This window comes from Orycteropus afer, unplaced genomic scaffold (genome assembly GCF_000298275.1).
Source record: "Orycteropus afer afer isolate SDZICR_OR568_19922 unplaced genomic scaffold, OryAfe1.0 scaffold00114, whole genome shotgun sequence".
Taxonomy (NCBI): Eukaryota; Metazoa; Chordata; class Mammalia; order Tubulidentata; family Orycteropodidae; genus Orycteropus; species Orycteropus afer.
Window position 1 is genome coordinate 6,296,910 of NW_006921701.1, and position 20,013 is coordinate 6,316,922.

At 38.6% G+C, this 20,013-nt stretch overlaps 1 protein-coding gene across 1 annotated transcript in view; it reads right to left on the reverse strand.

The window, feature by feature from the left end:
• The window catches only part of GOLGB1 (golgin B1), a 125,076-nt gene that overhangs the window by 33,203 nt on the left and 71,860 nt on the right, over positions 1 to 20,013 (reverse strand). The window contains exon 14 of the mRNA XM_007943892.1: positions 8,485 to 8,660. Within this exon, the coding sequence (XP_007942083.1) occupies positions 8,485 to 8,660 (176 nt within the window). The remainder of the gene's footprint in view (positions 1 to 8,484; positions 8,661 to 20,013) is intronic.

Below are 20,013 nucleotides of genomic sequence, written 5' to 3' on the forward strand. Positions count from 1 at the left end.
AGCTTCCTAGCTTTTAAGGTCCCAGTCACTACTCGCCAAAGTAGTAGGTGGAACAATGTTTTGTATAGTATGTTATGCCAGTTGAGCTTGATGTCCCCTGTGACCATGGTCCCAAGCCCGCAGGATCAACTACTCAGTCCCTCTGGGTAGCTGGCTGTGACCAAGCAATGACCATAACCTTGGAGCAATTTATTTTTTCGCTTGAGGTTTAATTCCTGAAAGAAGAAATTATTATCTCCAAAGAGCAAAACTCCCACTTTTTTTTTTTTTTTTTAAATCTCTGCAATCTTCATTATTCAATTTTTTAAAAATATGTTCTTGTGGTATCTGGGGAAGCTGTCAACTGCATGCAATGACCTTGATATATTTTGACTTTTAAGCAAGTTCATAAGATGCTAAATATAAAAAGTTTGGGATGTAATTTTACTCTATAAACTTTAAATTACGAGATTCAAAAAAGCATTCTGTCCTATAAACTGTGCTTAAGGTTTATTCTGAAATATCATGTCAGTAAAGTACATACTACCACCTATCTACCAGTTTGTTGTACTGTAGGGGCTTGTGGGTTGCTGTGATGCTAAAAGCTATGCCACTGGTATTTCCAACACTGTAAGGACCATGCATGGTTTGACAAGTTTCAGCAGAGTTTCCAGACAAAGAAAGACTAGGAAGAAAGGCCTAGTGATCTGCTTCGAAAAACTAGCCAATGAAAACCTTATAGATAGGAATGGAACATTGTTCAACTCACTTGCTTTAGACCCATCAGGAGGGATCAGTGACTGGAAGAGGATATAATGTTTGGAGAAAGGCAGGAAGGAAGAGAGAGGTCCTCAGTGAAATGCACTGGCACAACAGGCACAGCAAAGGACTTCTTGTTGTCAGGTGCTGTTGAGTCATCTCAGACTCACAGCAACCTTATATATAACAGAACGAAACACTGCCCGGTCATATGCCAGCCTCATGATCCCTGATATACCTGAGCCCTTCATTGCAGCCACTGTGTCAACCCATCTCGTAGAGTGCATGCCCCTTTTTCTCTGACCCTCCACTTTACCAAACATGATATCCTTCTCCAGAGAATGGACCTTTCTGACAACATGACCAAAGTACGTGAGATGAAGTCTGGCCATTCTTGCTTCCAAGGAGCATTCTGACTGCACTTTGTACAGGACAGAGCTTTTAGTTCTTTTTGCAGTCCATGGTACTCTCAGTATGCTTCACCAACACCACAAGTCAAAAGCGTCAACTCTTCTTTGGTCTTCCTTATTCATTGTCCAGGTCTCACATGCATATGAGGTGATTGAAAATACCATGGCTGGGTTAGGTGCACTTCAGTATTCAAAGAGACATCTTTGCTCTTCAGCACTTCAAAGAGGTCTTTTGCAGCAAAGATGCCCAATGCTATAAGTCTTCTGATGTCTTAACTGCTGCTTCCATTGGTGATGATTGTAGAATCAAGTAATATGAAGTCTTTGAAACTTCAATCTTTTCTCCATTTATCGTGATGCTGCTTATTGGTCCAGTTGTGAGGATTTTTGTTTTCTTTATATTCAGGTGTAATCCACACTGCAGACTGTAGTCTTCAATCTTCATCAGTAAGTGCTTCAAGTTATCCTAGCTTTCAGCAAGCTGAAAGTTGTGTCGTCTGCATATTGCAGGTTGTTAATAAGCCTTCCTCCAATCCTGATGCCACGTTCTACTTCATACAGTCCAGCTTCTCATATTATTTGCATACAAATAGAGTAAGTATGGTGAAAGGATACAACCCTGACACACTCCCTTCCTGATTTTAAACCATGCAATATCCCCTTGTTCTATTCCAATGACAGCCTCATTGGAATACAGGTTCTTCATGAGCACAGTTAAGTGTTCTGGAATTCCCATTCTTCTCAAGGTTATCCATAAAAATCAAATGCCTTTGCATAGTCAATAAAACACAAGTAAACATCTTTCTGGTATTCTTTGCTTTCAGCCAATATCCATCTGACATCAGCTATGATACCCCTTGATCCAACATCCCCTTCTGAATCTAGCTTGCACTTCTGGAAGTTTTCTGTCAATGTACTGCTGCAACTCTTTTTGAATTATCTTCAGTAAGATTTTACTTGCATGTGATATTTCTCAATAATTTCCACATTCTATGGGATCACCTTTCTTTGGAATGGGTACAAATATGGATTTCTTCCAGTCAGTTGGCCAGGAAGCTGTCTTCCAAATCTCTGGGCACAGTCAAGTGAGTGCCTCCAGTATGGCATCCATTTGTTGAAACATCTCAATGGGTATTCCGTCAATTCCCAGAGCCTTGTTTTTCACCAATTCCTTCAGTGCAGCTTTGACTTCTTCCTTCAGTATCATTGGTTCTTGATCATATGCTACCTCCTGAAATGGATGATCATCTACCAATTCTTTTTTGGTACAATGACTCTGTGTATTCCTTCCATCTTCTTTTGATGTTTCCTGCATCATTCAATATATTACCCACAGAATCTTTCAATACTGCAAATTGAGGCTTAATTTTTTATTTAGTTCTTCCACCTTGAGAAATGCCTTCTTTTGGTTTTCCCTTTTGGTTTTCTAACTTTAGGTCTTTGCACATTTCATTGTAATCATCAACTTGTCTTCTTGAGCTGCTCTTTGAAATCTGTTCAGCTCTTTCATCTTGTCATTTCTTCCATTTGCTTTAGCTACTCTCTGTTCAAGGGCAAGTTTCAGAGTTTCTTCTGACATCCATTTTGGTCTTTTCTTCCTTTTCTGTCTTTTTAATGATCTTTTGCTTTCTTCATGGATGATTGCTAAAGGGGCAAGGAGGTCACATACTTTCACCTCCTCTAACCCCACAAGAGGAAGACAGAATCACCATCAGTAGCCCAAGGTCCATCGCTGTGAGGCCAGACATGCCAACTCCCTCCAGCCCTTTCATCAACCCTGACAACAACTGTTCTTCCTGCAGCACCAACCACCTCTCTGCTGGGTTCGATAATTTGCTGCAGTGGCCGCACAGAACTCACAGATTATGGGGTTTATTAGGGAAGCAACAGGCTACAATTCAAGTTCAGGAACATGCTCAGTCTCTCATCTTGCCGTCTCTCAGCCAACAGTCTCTCTCTCAGCATTGTGTGTCTCTCAGCCTCTCTCCCAGCAGTGCGTGCTTCTCAGGAGCGTGTTTCTCTCAGAAGTACATCTTTCTCAGCCAGCAGACAGAGAGACTTCTTGTGCCCCTAGGAGAGCTCCTTTTGAGCCTGGCACACTGGCCAAACTAACCAATCCCAACATCAGAATTCTATACCCCTGAGAGAGAGAGAATTTTCCAGAAGATTGCTTCATGCCACTGTCAACAGAAATACTCCAAGAGGATAATGTTAACAATCAGGAGCTACTCAGTTGCCTGTGGCAAATTCCACCACAGAGTTTACAAAGACTTATGGCTAGAAAAGCCACACTATGTAATTTACTATACCACAATGATGTTCTTGATGTCATCCCACAATTCTTTTGGTTTTTGGTCAGTATTCAATGCTTCAAATCTATTCTGTAAATAGTCTTTAAATTCAGAAGGGATATTACCAAAGTCATACTTTGGCTCTTGTGGACTTCCTTTAATTATCTTCAGCTTCAACTTGAACTTGCATATGAGCAGTTGATGGTCTGTTCCACAATCAGCTCCTGGGCTTGTTTTGGCTGAAGGTATTGAGCTTCTTCACTGCTTCTTGCCACAGATGTAATCAATTTGATTCCTGTGTACTCTGTCTGGTGAAGTCCATGTGTATGGCTGCCATTTGTGTTGTTGAAAAAAGGTATTTGCAATAAATAAAGTCATTGGTCTTGCAAAATTCTATTATGTGATCTCCACCATTATTTCTATCACCAAGGTCATATCTTCCAACTACTGGTGATTCTTCATTTCCAACTTTTGCATTCCAATCACCAGTTATAATTAACACATCTTGATTGCACATTCATTCAATTTCAGACTGCAGAAGTTGGTAAAAATCTTCAATTTCCTCATCTTTGGCTTTGGTGGTTGGTGAATACATTTGAATGATATTAGTATTAACTGGTCTTCTGGGTAGGCTTATAGATATTATCCTACCACTGACAGCACTGTACTTCAGGGTCAATCTTGATACATCCTTTGTGATGATGAATGCCATGCCATTCCTCTTCAATTTGTCGTTCCCAGCATAGTAGATCATATGACTGTCTGATTCAAAATGGCCAGAACTAGTCCATTTCAGCTCACTCATTCCTAGGATATCAATCTTTATGCATTCCATTTCATTTTTGACAACTTCCAATTTTCCTAGATTCATACTTTGTACATTCTGTGTTCTGATTATTAATGGATGGTTGCAGCTGTTTCTTCTCATCTTCAGATGTGCCACATCAGCAAATGGAGGTCCTGAAAGCTTTACTCTATCCACATCATTATGGTTGGCTCTACTCTGAGGCAGCTCTTTCCCAGTTGTATTTGAGTGCCTTCCAATCTGAAGAGCTCATCTTCTGGCACTATATTGGACAATGTTTCAGGGCTATTCATAAAGTTTTCCAGTAACACATCAGATAGTGTTTCACTGCTATTCATAAGGTTTTCACTTGCCAATTCTTTGAGAAGTAGATGGCTTCTTCCTTCTTCTGAGTCCACCTTAGTCTGGTAGCTCTGCTGAAACCTGTCCACCATGGGCAACCCTGCTGGCATCTGAAACACCAATGGCATAGCCTCCAGCCTGACAGCAACATGCAAGCCACTACAGTATGACAAAGTGACAGACAAGTTTGTCTCCTTTAGCTATTCCAAACTGCTCTGCCCACTTCCAGGTCTCTCGTACCCTGTTTGCTCACCCAGCCTGCCACTGGGTGCTCCAAACACCGACCTTCTGCTGCGCCCTGCTCACTTACCCGACCTGTCCCCAGGCACTCCAAACACCCAACAAAGGACTAGAGCATGCCAACTATTGTGAGGCTGATGAAGGAGCAGTCAATGTTTCATTCTGTTGTACATAAGGGTGCAATGAGTTGGATTAGACTTGATGGCATCCATCCATCCATCCATCCATCCATCCATTCATTCATCATGCATACCTATCTAGGATCTGTGTAAGAATAAATCTGTGTCTACACATTAAGGGCTCTCTTAGGGATGTTACTATGCTTATTTATCACACTATATTGATATTGTCATTGCAGTGCAATGAATTACTTACTATGGCTCTTCTAGACAAGGTTTTTGTGACTCTCACCAGATGACTGGGTTTAACTATGCAAATGTGAGGTGCTTGTGGCCCACCAAGGGGACTGGATAGCTTATTAACAATGTAAATAAGGTACATGGTACCTTTGTGGAGGTTGTTGTTGTTAGGTGCTGTTGAGTTGGCTCTGACTCACAGCAACCCTATGTACAACAGAATGAAACACTGCCTGGTCCTGCACTAGCTTCACAATATTGTCTATGCATGAGTCCACTGTAGCAGCCACTGTATCAATACATCTTGTTGAGGGCCTTCCCCTTTATCACTGTCTACTTTACCAAGCTGACAACATGACCAAAGTACAGGAGACAAAGTGTGGCCATTCTCACTTCTAAGTAGTATTCTGGTCGTACTTCTTTCAAGATTTGTTTGTTCTTCTGGCAGTCCATGCTATTTTCAGTATTCTTCGCCAACACCACAATTCAGATGCATCAATACTTCTTCACCCTTCCTTATTCATTGTCTTGCACATGAGGCTATTGAAAACACCATGGCTTGGACCAGGTGCACATTAGTCTTCAAAGTGACTCTTTGCTCTTTAACACTTTAAAGAGGTCTTCTACAGCAAATCTGCCCTTGCAATATGTCATCTGATTTTCGTGTCTGCTGCTTTCCTGGGTGTTGATTGTGGATCCAAGAAAAATGAAATCCCTGAAACTTTAGTCGTTTCCATTTATTATGTTGCATATTGGTCCAGTTGTGAGGATTTTTCTTTTATTTATGTTGAGGTGTACTCCATACTGAAGGTTGTAGTCTTTGATCTTCATTAGTAAGTGTTCTAAGTCATCTTAATTTTCAGCAATCAGAGCTATGTCATCTGAATATCACAGGTTGTTAATGAGTCTCCCTCTAATCTGACACTGTGCTCTTCTTCATATAGCCCAGCTCCCTGGATTATTTGTTCATCATACAGACTGAGTAAGTATAGCGAAAGGATACCATCCCACCGCAAACCTTTCCTGATTTTAAACCATTCAGTATCCTCTTCATCTATTCAAATGACAACCTCTTGGTCTACGTGCAGGTTCCTCATGGGAATAATTAAGTGTTTGGAATTCCCATTCTTCTCAATGTTATCCATAATTTGTTATGATCCACATAATTGAATGCTTTTGTATAGGCAATAAAACACAAGTAAACATCTTTCTGGAATTGTTTGCTTGCAGCCAAGATCTATCTGACATCAGCAATGGTATCCCTTGTTCCATGGCCTCTTCTGAATCCACCGTGAATTTCTGGCAGTTCCATGTTAAAATACTGCTGCAATAGTTTTTGAATTATCTTCGGCAAAATTATACGTGTGTGTGATATTAATGATATTGTTTGAAAATTTACACATTCTGTGGAATCATGTTTCTTTGGAATGGGCATAAATATGGATCTCTTCTAGTTGGGTGACCAGGTAGCTGTCTCCCAAATTTCTTGGCATAGATGAGAGAGAGCTTCCAGTGGTTCATCCACTTATTGAAACATCTCAACAGGTATTCCATTAATTCCTGAAGCCTTGTTTTTTTCCAATTCCTTCAGTGCAGCTTGGTCTTCTTCCTTCAATACTATTAGTTCTTGATCATATGCTACCTCCTGAAATGGCTGTACATTGACCAATTCTTTTTGCTATAATGACTCTGTATATTCCTTCCATTTTCTATTGATGCTTCTTTCATCATTCAATATTTTGTCCTTAGAATTCTTCAATATCACTACTTCTGGGGATGGGACCATGCAAATAAAGTGTATAGAATCCTAATGTGGGAAATGGTCAATAATGCTATTCTCTAGCCTTAAATGATCCATCCCAGAGGTGGAAATGGGGGATTTCACTGGCATCAAGAGAAAGCCTGATATGGAGTATGCCCTTGGACCCAAGAACCCCTCACTAAGATGGTGGCAGAGAAGCAGCAGAATCAAGAGCTGGCATGAGATGAAGCGGTTGTGGCTACGGGCAGGAGGCTTGCTGGAAGACTGGGGTACAGCAATCAGCAGAGCTAAATGAACTTTGTAACACTTGCCCAAGCAGGGCAGAGGCCAGGCCAAAAGCCAAGAGCCAAAGAGAGACATGCCTGTGGGGACGGCAGAGGGGAGGCTATCCTGATCAAAGAATTGTATGCTGAGCATTCCTGAACCTGAATTGTAACCTGTTACTTCCTTAATAAGTTCCATAATCTTGAGTATTGTCTGTGAGTTCAGTGTGGCCACTGCAATGAATTATCAAACCCAGAAAAGAAGTAAAGAGTGCCACTGTGAGAGGGATGGTTGGTGTCAGAACTGGTAAAAAGGTTGGAGGGTGGCAGCATGTCTGAACTCTGCCTTATAGGAAACAGCCTTGGGCTGTTTGATGCTGCTGATGGTGATTTTCTCTCCCCGACTGGACTGCCGCCATGTCCTTTTTGCAGTCATCTTGACAGCCCTTTGTTAACAGGATAGAAATCCACACTTCACTTTGTAGTCTCTGCATTCTCTGCCTCTTGCTGTCAGAGACAAAGCAGGTACTACTTGATAGCTGCACTTGCCAACAAGGTACCAAACCTTAACAACTTTGGATTTGATTTTATTAAGGTAGCACACACCATCTTAAGTTAAACAGCAATAATATCCCAACAATGAGATTGTAACAACAGGACCATTCTTTACTTTTTCTCTTTGGTTTAAATTGTTAGAACCACACACATACACCAAAAAAGCCAGAATTAAAGCTTCTATCTCAACTTTCTTCCTGCCATGATAGTGCCATATCAATACTGTTATTGATGTGTTTCTTAAAAAAGAAAAGGTGAATTTCAGGCTCCTGACAAGATAGAGTACATATATGAATTTCTCCTTATTCCTTCTACTACACAGATATAAGAACTGTGGGCATTATATATAAAACAAACACAAGAAGACTCAGAAAGGTAGAAGGAAGAAGGCCGATAAATTAGGGACCCTGGGAATCAAAGAATGACATAGTAGTGCGCTCCCTGGTTTTTCTTTCTGTCTTTTACATAACTCACACATACTCAAATGAATGCATGTAAACTGGTGAAATCCAAATAAGGTTTGTAGATTGTACCAATGTCAATGTTCTGGGTTTGATAATGTACTGTAGTTATGTAAGATGTTACTACTGGAGGAAACTGCGTGGAGAGCACACAGGCTCTCTGTACAATTTCTGCAACTTCCTGTGAATCTATTATTCAAAATGAAAAGCCAAAAAGAAGGAAAAAAGAAAGAAAAGCTTTGAGAAGAGAGATTATCATACCTGAGCTGATGCAGCTCATGTTGCCAGAAGTTTTCCTGCCTGCACTCTTCTTGCATAATTTGAAATGTTTTTGTTTTATCTTGATATTCCTGAAGTTGAGCCTTCAGTGGACGTAATTCAGTGACCTCCTGGTTAATCTTTAAGTATTGCTGCTGCAGATTCTTCAATTCCTTCAGCTTTAACCAAAGGAAAAGCAAAAGGGTAATTATCACTTCTCATCTCATTCACCTAGCTATCAGTCATTAGTAGCCACCTGCTAAGTGCAGGCTGTCCCCAGTTACAAATCACTACTTGCTTGTAAATATTATGTAATTTGACCTACCTTTGAAATGATTGAACCAACCCTTACTCCCAACAATTCTTCATCACAATTACCTTCATGTGCTGCATGTACACCTTTTAAATCACTGAAAAGGCTGTTCAAGCCTTTTCTTGCACTAAAAACAAAACTCACTGTTGTTGAGTTGGATCCGACTCATAGCAACCCCTCCTTGGGTTTTCAAGGCAGTATCACTACGGAAGTCGATTGCCCAACCTTCCTTCTGAGGAGTGGCTGGTGGGTTTGAACAACCAGCTTTCTGGTTAGCAGTCAAATGCCTTAGGCACTACACCACCAGAGCTCCCTTTCTTGCATTAAAGTAAGGCTAAATAAGAACTGTTCCAACTTACCTACAAATTTGACTTAAAGACACACTTAGGAACTAATCTCATTCCTAACCTGAGCACTGTCTGTAAGTTAGACAGCACAACAGACTACCAGCCTCTAACAGTCCACTGATATATCACTACGGTATGAATCTCTAAAATGGTGAAATACATGCAACCCGGTTGGTGAAAATCACATTATGCAGCTGACCATGGGCCTAATCATTCCTGAAACTTTTATCCCTGCTCTCTGCTACCCTAAACCTTCTTCAGATCTATAACTCTGACATGGGACCTACAGCTTCTTTGTGAGTGATAACTCCCTAGAACTAGAAGTGTAAAGATGTGCCCTAGTTAAGCTTTCTTACTTTCTTATGTGGATATGAACTTTAACTCTAACTTAGCTGATGTTAATTATAAAAGCAGGCAGTGCTGCCCAGTGGTTAAGAGCACTTAGGTCCTGGAGTCAGACAATTCTGCCACTTCTAGGTTGTGTAACAGTATACATGTTCCTCATATCCACTAAGTTTTAATTTCCCTCACTCATAAAATGAACACAATTACAGTATTTCCCTCATGAGACAATAATGATTAAATGAGAAAATTAGTGCACTTTACATATAGTAAGCTTTCAATAAGTTAGTGATAATGATAATGATAATGATAGACTTGTCTTCAATTTTTAAAACTACTTATCTACATTCCAAATATATCTTCAAACTTTTAACTCCAACACTTATTAAAAGGTTGGTAGTAAGAAATAATTGCAAGATATCTGGACAAAGAGGGAAGCCTTGAACACACACATTGTGGTGGTGAAGTTTGTGTGTCAACTTGGCTGGGCCTGGTTGAGTGGCTGGGCAGCTGGTGGTAGTTATTCCCCATGATGAGATTGGTAATCAAGTCCATAGTGGGATCTACCATAAGTAGCTGAGTAGCTGCTTTAGGAATATGGTTTACTTCCTGTATATAAGGAACAGGTTTGGGAATGGTCACTAAGCTTATGGTATGCTTGAACCCTGCATGTAGCCATGTCATTGTTCAGCAGCCTGCCATGCTCTGCTGACCCTGAGACTTTCAATGGACTTAAATTCATGGTCTGCTTTGTGGTTTGGTAACATCGAGACTGTGCCTTTTTACTTGTCAACCTTGGGCTTGTCAGTCTCAGCAGCCAGCAGCTGTCTGAGTGAAGAGAAGCCTCTAGCTCCAGTGAGCTGGGAGCAGGAGACAGCGCTGAAGCCCAAAGTTGAGAGGTCTTCACCCAGCCCCTAGAGCCTGGCACTTTGAACTCAGACTTAAAGACTCCAAACTGTAAGAAAATAAACTCCTGCTTGTTCAAGCATCTCATTTGTGGCATATTCCTGTCAGAGCAGCACTAGTTAACCAAAACACACATCTCTTCCCCACTCAAGAAGTATCATTAAAGCTACAGAAAAGGCATTATTTTTTTAAGCATGAAACACAAGAACAGGAAGAACAGTCAGCAACAACAAAATTTTAGAAGCTGAACAGATGATCAGTACATAGTAACTGACTTAACAGATCTGAGAAAGCTGAATCTTAAGCTGGCAGTGGCTGGGAAGCTGGTGGTAGTTATAAATGTTCATAGCCAAGAACCAGTTGGACTTACTCTGCAGAATCTTCAAAAGGCTCAGGAATTAACAGCACCAGGTACTTCTGGAAAAGATGGTGATGGGAGTGTGAGGAGGTGGTAGCTGAAATGAGGAGATTAGATGAAAGCTGTTTAAGAAATGAATGTATTCCTAGATCCTCTCCTCACCTCCATACTTTTCATCACCCTCAAAACAATTAGTTTAATCCTCTGGAGAAGGTAAAATAGAAGTGTCTCTGGACTATGAAACACAAGACACAGGTGAAATTAAGGGTATATGCTAAAGCAAAGGTGATCAAGTGAATGAATGGGTATTTTCTGAATACTGAAGGATTTCTCCTATGTATCTTACAGAAAACTGGAACACAGGGCTTTACTTTCCAGATAGTAAATAAAATGACTTCACTAGAAAATTTGACCGTACCAACATGGGGACTGCGCACAAAGCTCAGTAAGATCATACTGCAATGAATGCACAGTTGGCAAGTCCCAACCATCAGCTCTTTAGATTCTACCTTAAATATGAACACAACACAAAGGATTAACCCTCACCTGAAGAATGACTAACATCAAAGACAGAGACTCAGAGACAAAAAATCAGAAATTAGCAGAGGAAAGAATATAATTATGCAAAGTTTCAAGAGAGACTATTAGAATTTAGAAACATTATAGCAAAAATAAAACATTACAAAGAGAAGTGCACTATAAGAAAATGCCAAGAAACAAAACTACCACAACTATCTCTGGACAGATAAGCGACAAAAATATATCTTGGATAAGGAAAAAAACAAGTCCTTAGAAATTAAAAACATGATAGTAAAAATGAAAATGTCAACATAGGAATCAAAAGAACAAAGTAGAAAATCTCCCTGAAGTATAGCAAAAAGAATAGAAAAGGCAGGAAAGCTAGAGAACCAATTCAGAAAGTTCTATATTTAAATAGTAAGATACTCAGGAAAAAAGATAACAATGGAAAAAAAAATATTTTAAAAAATAATTCAAAAGAATTTTTTTGTCATACATGACTTCTTAAGTTTAAAGGAAGAGTCACCATGATGAATGAAAACAGACTGACACCAAAAACATTAGTAGGAAACGTCAGAACATAAAGGACAAAAAGATTCTCTATATTGTGAAAAGGGGGAGGGGAAAGAAGAGAGGGAAAGAGGAACAAAGAAACAGAGAACATATAAAGAATCAGGAATCAGAATAGCTTCAGACTTCTGAATCGCAATGCAAACTGAAAGAAACCAGTGCTGTCATAATTTTGAGATGAAATTATTTTCAACCTAGAATTCTATACCCAGGGAAACTATCAATGAAGTATGAGAAATACAAAGATCTTTTCAATAAATCTGCCTATTATGTACCTTTTTGGGAAGCTACTGAATGATTTTTTCTACTGAAATAACAGCACAAAACAAAAAAAGGGGACGACACAAAAGAAAAGAAACAGAAGGTCCAATATAGGAGAGAGGTAGAGGGAAGCTCTAGGATGAGGAAGGGAAACATTCTAGGATGAAAATTGTGTCCTAGGAATACAAGGCAACTGGTTCAGGTAGGAGCAGTTCATGAAAATTTTCTTTGTGATGATGAAATTGATAGAGTATCTAATGTAAATAAACCTCTTGAAGAGGAGACTGGAGAACTGACAGTAAATCTGGGGTTAAATTACATTTGTAAGAACAAAGAAAACTAAGTAACAATAACAACAAAGCAAAAACTCAGTTATAAACTCTAGAAAGATGTTAAAAAAAGAAAAGCAATCCATCTCAGCTCTAATAGCATTTCATAGTTGTAAAAATATAACCACCAAATATTGATTTAACCAAAATTAAAATTAAATCACATAAGGAGAATGGGGGATAGTTTTTATGTTGAAAATGTGCATATATACTCTGGAAGCAGAGAGAATAAAGAGAGCTAAACTCTCATGTTAGCATAATGGACAGTCAACAGTTAATGCAAAGAATGAAATGTCAAAATGAAATATAAGCATGATATTAAGATATTGAAGAAATACCAAAAGTATGAGCTAAAAAGACTGAAAGAGAAGTAGGTTTGGGAGTGCTGCTATTTATTTTTCTCACTAAACCTTGTAGAATTTAATGATTCTTAAAGTATGTGTTTCTTTAACTTTATATACATATGTATTATGTACATAAACACACATAGAAAGTTTTGTTTTAAAACAAAAACATATTTTTTATGCAGTCCACTCACTCCTCTAGTGTAGAAACTCTATAAACATTATCACTGAAATAGATCAAATCATCAGAGAGCTGGGTGTCTGGGACTGCATTTTATGCCTTGGTTGAGGTACGTTTAGTGAATTGTGCATAGTTCTTCTGCTATGCACTTAAATCAAACCAAAACAACTCACTGCCATTGAGTTGACTCTGACTCATAGCAACCCCCATTGGGTAAATCTTCACGGAAACAGATTGCCTAGTCTTCCTTCCATAAAGTGGCTGATGGGTTTGAACCACCAACCTTCTGGTTAGCAGTAAAATGCCTTAGGCACTATGCTACCAGAGTTCCTTTGTGCTTACATCAAGGGACGACTAAACAAAAACCCTATAAAGCACATTATTATATTTATTGTAGAGAAGAATGTTGTTTCACAAAAACAGTACTTTCATGAGAACATGCATGTCATAATAATTACTCTTGGTCTTGAGCAGATGGTTTGTTTTTCTTTTCTTTTTTTCCTAAATTCATGTACATGGTTTTGATTCTCTGATGATTACCACAAAGCTAAGAAATTAGCAGCTGATATTTCTAACAAAATGTACAGGACACTGTGACAACTCCTCGGGACATTGACCTTACTCCTGGTTTAGTCTTTTCTCTCCTCTCCTCATTTTCTCTTCCTTCCCAGTTGGCGTGATTCTGTTTTATCTTATTAAACTGTTTCTATCTTCATATGCTACAAGTCATTTTCAGAATGAAAGGAGTATAAATAAACACAGGCACTCCCCACAGATTCATTCTCCAGCCTTTAGGCAGAGATTTTCTAAGTGCTCCATCTGACTATGAGAAAGTCTTATGGAAGTCTGGGTAGATATGAAAACTGCGGAATGTTTGTAGAGTAGTTTAAAATGCCCTAGTAAAATCCCCTGCACTAATTTCCCACCACCTGTACATTCAGACTTTATTCAGGTAACTTCTTCTTGCCTAACCAAGTAAAGAAGTAAACCAAAGTAAGCCAAGCCCCTTTCAGACCTAAATCATCCCTAGGGTATTCTGAGGGCAAAGGAGTGTAATATAGGCAAAGGTGATAAACTTCTGGTCAACATCTAACATATACTGACAGAGGCTGAAATAAGTTATCTTCCATACTTATCCCATATGAAACCAGTGATTGATAAAAACTTCAGTGTCCATAAGAAAGACTGAGAACAAGATATTTTGAAAATAAGAGTTGATGGACAGTTAATAATACATTTAGAAGCAGAAGGGCATCAACAGAGTGCAGCAGATCTTGTGTCACAATGCTCGACTGTCAGGCCTTCATGTAATTTATACTCTAGGGACCTCTGGTGGCACAGTGCCTAAGGTATTTGCCTGCTAACCAGAAGGCTGACAGTTCAAACCCACCAGCCACTCCTTGGAAGGAAGGTTGGGCAATCTACTTCCGTAGTGATATTGCCTCGGAAACCCAAGGAGCAGTTGCAATGAGTTGGATCTGACAGCAATGAGTTTGTTTTTTTTTTTTTTTTTAAGGTTTATGATTTTTTCACAGCAGATGTGAAAGTCTCAATTTTCAAAACTTCTCATACCTCCTAACCTGACAGTTTACACAATGGAGAAAACAATGGTGCTTTTTCTAACAACTACAAATATAGAGAATGATATCAATTATTATCTACCGTATGATTAGTTCTATACTAAATACCATGGGAAATTTTTTTTTTTTAAAAAGTATAAGACACAACATTTACTTACCAGGACTTTGAAATCTAATTGGAGAAATAAGAAATAGTATACAGAAGTTAAACATACATAGACACACAAAGACACACATAACAAGTAATAAGAAAAATATGTGCAAGGGAAGTATAAAGAAATGGCAATAGACAAGCCAGCAATCAAGAAATGTAACTAGAGGATTTGTACTCTGGGGTGACCTTTAAAGAATGGGAAATATTTACTAAAATGGAAAACAACTGGAAGGACATTTTGGCTGAGAGGATGGTAATATGACATAGTAGGAAGTACTGGATAAGTTTACTACATAGTAAGTAGATCATTTTGGCTAGAATGAACAGTGTAAGTTGGGGACTAGTAAAAGGGAAGACTGGGAAGAAAGGTAAGGATAAACTGTACAGTCTGAAATGCTAGACTAAGAGGTTTGAATACAAAGCCTATTTTAGAACTACAACTTTAAAAGGTTTTGAGTAGTACAATAATAAGAAAGTAAGAGTTTCAGAAAGACTTACTGGGCAATGGTGTATACAATGTTTTAGGGAGGAGGAATGCTACTTAAATTAGTTTAAAGGTAAGATGTTAAGAATTTATCCTAGCACATTGAGGATGGGAAAGAAAAAGACTTGAGGTGCATTGTAAATAAAGAAATGATAGACACTGATGATTAAATGGAATAAAATCACAGACAATTATGACGCTACAAAAACAGAAGACTATTACTAAGTTATGGAAACAGAGAAATAATAATAATAATAAAATGTAGTTTGGTCTGTAAATATTTAACAGACAAAAATGTGTGGAACCAGGGTTGTGACACATAAGGTTAAATGCCTATTGTTTACAATAGTAAAACATCACTGAACAGTTAATTCACAAACCATCCTAACACCTCCCAGGTTAAATATTTTTTTTTTTTTTTATTATTAGGATTTGGGTGAAGATTTACAGAGTAAATTCACTTTTCATACAGCAGTTCACATATACTTTGTCTCATGTCATTGACCAAAATTTACAATGCAGCAGCTCCCCTCCCACTTCCTCCCCATAGTTACCTCCTCCCAGTGTCCATCCCTTCATACTCTTCGAGAGGCCCATTGTCTGCCACCAGGTTAAATATTTTGACTTAGAAATTAATCAACATCAAGGTGCCATAAATTACAGTATTGAAGCACCTGCTGTCCTGATGGAGATAAGCTTTTGCATTTGAAATCTGAACAACTGATAAAAAGTCAAGCACTTAGGACAAAGTGAGTGGAAATCTATTAAAATTATTTTTAAAACATAATAAACATATGTAACTCCATAGATGCCTAAATAACAGCTGAAAAAGGTGCTTGGTTCAAATTGTAAAACTCTCCATATATAGCATAATATGAATGAACACATTACCTACAAAAAAAAAGAAAAGAAAAGAAAAATCTACGCAAGACTCTACTTAGACAAAGTGATCTTTTTACTGAGGCTAATACAATGGAATGCTTGAAGATAGAGATCTCAGGTAATAGTGAGCTGAAGTGAACTTGTATTGGCCATTTTGAATCAGGTAATCATATTGTCTACTATGTTTGGCGTGACAAATTGAAGAGGAACATATAGCATTTATTGTCAAAAAAAAAAAGTATTTTATGAAAGAAGACAGCATCAGGATTGGTGTAAGATTCACTAACAACGTGAAATACACAGATGACATAACCTTGCTTGCTGAAAACAGAGCCACTTACTGATGAAGATCAAAGACTTCAGCCTTCAGTATGGATTACACCTCAACATCAAGAAAACAAAATTCTTCACAACTAGGCCAATAAGCAGCATCATGACAAATGGAGAAAAGACTGAAGATGTCAAGCGTTTCATTTTACTTGGATCCACAATCAATGCCCAGGGAAACAGCGGTCAAGAAATCAAACAACATATTAAGCAAATCTGCTGTAACAGCTCTCTTTAAAGTGTAAAACTGCTTCATTTGAAGCAAAGAAGAGTGAAGAAAATCAAAGGTAACAATTATTCCAAGGATATGATGGACTCTGAGACCGAAAGAACTAGACGGTGTCCAGCTATCAATGCCAACCACTCAGAAAGGGATTAAAACTGGAGATCCTGGATAAAGTAGGAGAAAAAATGTGGAACAAAATCCAAAAGCACAAAAATGACCAGAATTACTGGTCAGAGAGAGTATGGTAGAACTCTTAAGTCTGTGCCCCAGGGTTACCTTTCAGGTGCAGAATTGGATTCACTCCCATGGACTGGCTCTCAGTCCAACAGTAGAAAGATCTACATGCAGAACACCTACCCTATGGTGATGTACCCACCTACTCTAGGGAGATACACCCTTAGAGCAATTGGTCATGGGGCACCAGAGGGGCAGCATTCACATAGAGGGAAAACAGCACAGACAGGAGTGCATAGCTAAGAAGGGCACAGGGAGAGGGTAGTCACAGGGATGGGAGGGAGGAGAGTTTGTTATGGTTGGGGATGGTAATTAGGGCATGAAATCCAATGCATATGAACTGCTGAATATAAGACAAATTTTGCTCTGTAAATTTACACCCAAAGGACAATAAAATTAAAAAAGAAAGAAAAAGAAAGAAAGAAGCAATTGGGAAAAATCTAAACTACACAGTGATTGCTTATTAACATAGATTCATTAAATTTACATGTGATGGTGGTAAACTCTTATTTTCCTAAATCCAATGGAAACATAGCCTCACATCTTATGATTGCATAAAAATATTATCTACAAATAAATAAATAAATAAAGTGCTAAAAAGCAAAGATGTCGTCTTAATGACTAAGGTGAACCTGATCCAAGCCATGGTATTTTCAGTCATCTCATACACATGTGAAAGGTAGACAACGAGCAAGGAAGACCAAAGAAGAACTGATGTCTTTCATTTATAGTGTTGGTGAAGAATATTAAATATACCATGGACTGACAGAAGAACAAACAAATCTGTTTTGGGATAGTACGGCCAGAATTCTCCTTACAAGTGAGGATGATGAGACTTCATCTCATATACTTTGGACATGTTATCAGAAGGAACCAGTCCCTAGAGAAGGACATCATGCTTGGTAAAGTTCAGGGTCAGCGGTAAAGAGGAAGACCCTCAAAGGGATGGATTGACACAGTGGCTGCAACAATGAGCTCAAACAGCAACGATCGTGACCATGGGGCAGGACTAGGCAGTGTTCCGTTCTGTTGTACATGGGGTCACTATAAGTCAGAAATGATTTGATGTCACCTAAGAACAACAATCTTAAAAACTAAAAATTTTACCTTAATCCAACATCTTCAGCAATTAGGAAAAAAGCAGCTGAAGCCTACAGTCACCAGTAGAAAAGAAAGTAGTAGTTAAGATTTGAGCAGAAATAAATGAAACAGAAAATGAAAAACAATAGAAAGAATAAAAAAAACCTAACAGGATGCTATCTGCAGCCTATACAATTATGAGACCAGAAGAACTAGATGATGCCTGGCTACCACTGTCAACCACTCGGAGGGGGATCTATGTAGGAGATCCTGGATAGAGAGGGAGAACGATGTGGAAAAAAACTCAAAATCATTTGAGAAAAAAAAAAGGGGGGATACAGCCTGGTGGAACCACTGAGACTATGGCCCCTAGCTGCTCTTCAGGTCTGGAATTGAACCCATACCTGTGGCTTCCAGCCAAACAAAAGATAGTCATATGAGGTGAACATTTACCTGAGGTAGATAGACTCTTTGGAGAGATCAATCATGGGAGAAAGAAGGGCTGTTTATGCACAGGGAGACAGCTCAGGGGGCAGGAGTGCATGGAGGGATGGACACAGGGGAGAGGTAATTGTTGGGAGGAAGTGGGAGGGGAGCTATGTGTGGTAAATTGTAGTCAACATCATGAGACAAAGTGAATGTGAGCTGTTGTATGGAAAGTGAATTTGCTCTGTAAATTTTCACCCAAATCACAAAAAAAAAGAATAAAAAATCCTAGAAGTTGGTTCCTTGAAAAGATTAATAAAATGAACAAACCACGGGAAAATTTAATACAGGAGAAGAAGATTCAAATAACAAAAAAAAAGAAATGAAATAGGCAACATCACAACAGAACCAACCATATTGAAAAAGGACAGTATCAGGATAGAACTGTACTCCAACAAATTTGAAAACCTAGAAGAAATGGAAGGTTTCTAGAAACACACTACTTAAAAAACTAACACAAACTGCTGTAGAAAATTTGAACAGACCTGTAAAAAAAAAAGAAGTTGACCAGGTCATAAAATTTTTAAAACTACAAAATAAATAAATAAATAAATAAATAAATAAATTTCTAGACCAGACAGCTTCACTGGAGAATTCTACCAAACATTCAGAGGAAAGCTGACACCAATCCTACTCAAACTATTCCAGAACATAGAAAAGGTGAGAATACTTCCAAATTCATTTTATGAAGTAAGCATTAACCCTGATACCAAAACCAGGCAAAGACACCACTAAAAAGGAAAACTACAAAACAAATCCCTCATGAATAGAGACACAAAAATTTTGAAAATCCTAGCCAATAGAATCCAATCCTATAGCAAAAACATAACACACCATTACCAAGTGAGATTCATACCAGGTATGCAAGGATGGTTCAATAAGGATGAGAAAAACAATCAACACAATCCGTCACATAAATAAATCCAAGAAAAAGAACCACATGATCATATCAACTGATGCAGAAAAAGCATATGATAAAATTCAATACCATTCCTGATCAAAACTCTCAGCAAAATGGCAAAAGAAGGGAAATTCCATAATATAATAAAGGACTTGTACACAAAACCAACAGCCAATGTTATTCTCAATGGAGAGAGACTGAAAGTTATGATAACTTCTTAGCCACAACCAAACATCTTGAAAGAGCGAGTTTTTTGGGTTTGGAAGCATGGTCATGGGGTACATGAAGTTCAATCAGCACAACATACTACAAAAAACCATTGTTCTACATCTTACTTTGGTGAGTAGTAACTGGGGTCTTAAAAGCTTACTTATAAGCAGCCATCTGAGATGCAAATATTTGTCTCTTGTCTGGAGCAAAGAAGAGTGAAGAAAATCGAAGACACATGAAAACAATTAGTCCAAGAGACTAGTGGCCCATGGAACCTCGGCATACATGACCCTGAGGCCAGTGACTAGATAGCACCCAGCTACCACTGCCAACCACTTGGCAAGAGATCAAAACTGGAGACCCTGGGTAGAGTGTGAGAAAAATGAGGAAACCAAATTCAAAATCATGAAAGAGGACAAGGATTACTGGTCTGATACAGGCTGGTGAAACCCTTGAGACTATGGTCCCTGATAACCATTTGGGCCTGGAATTGAACTC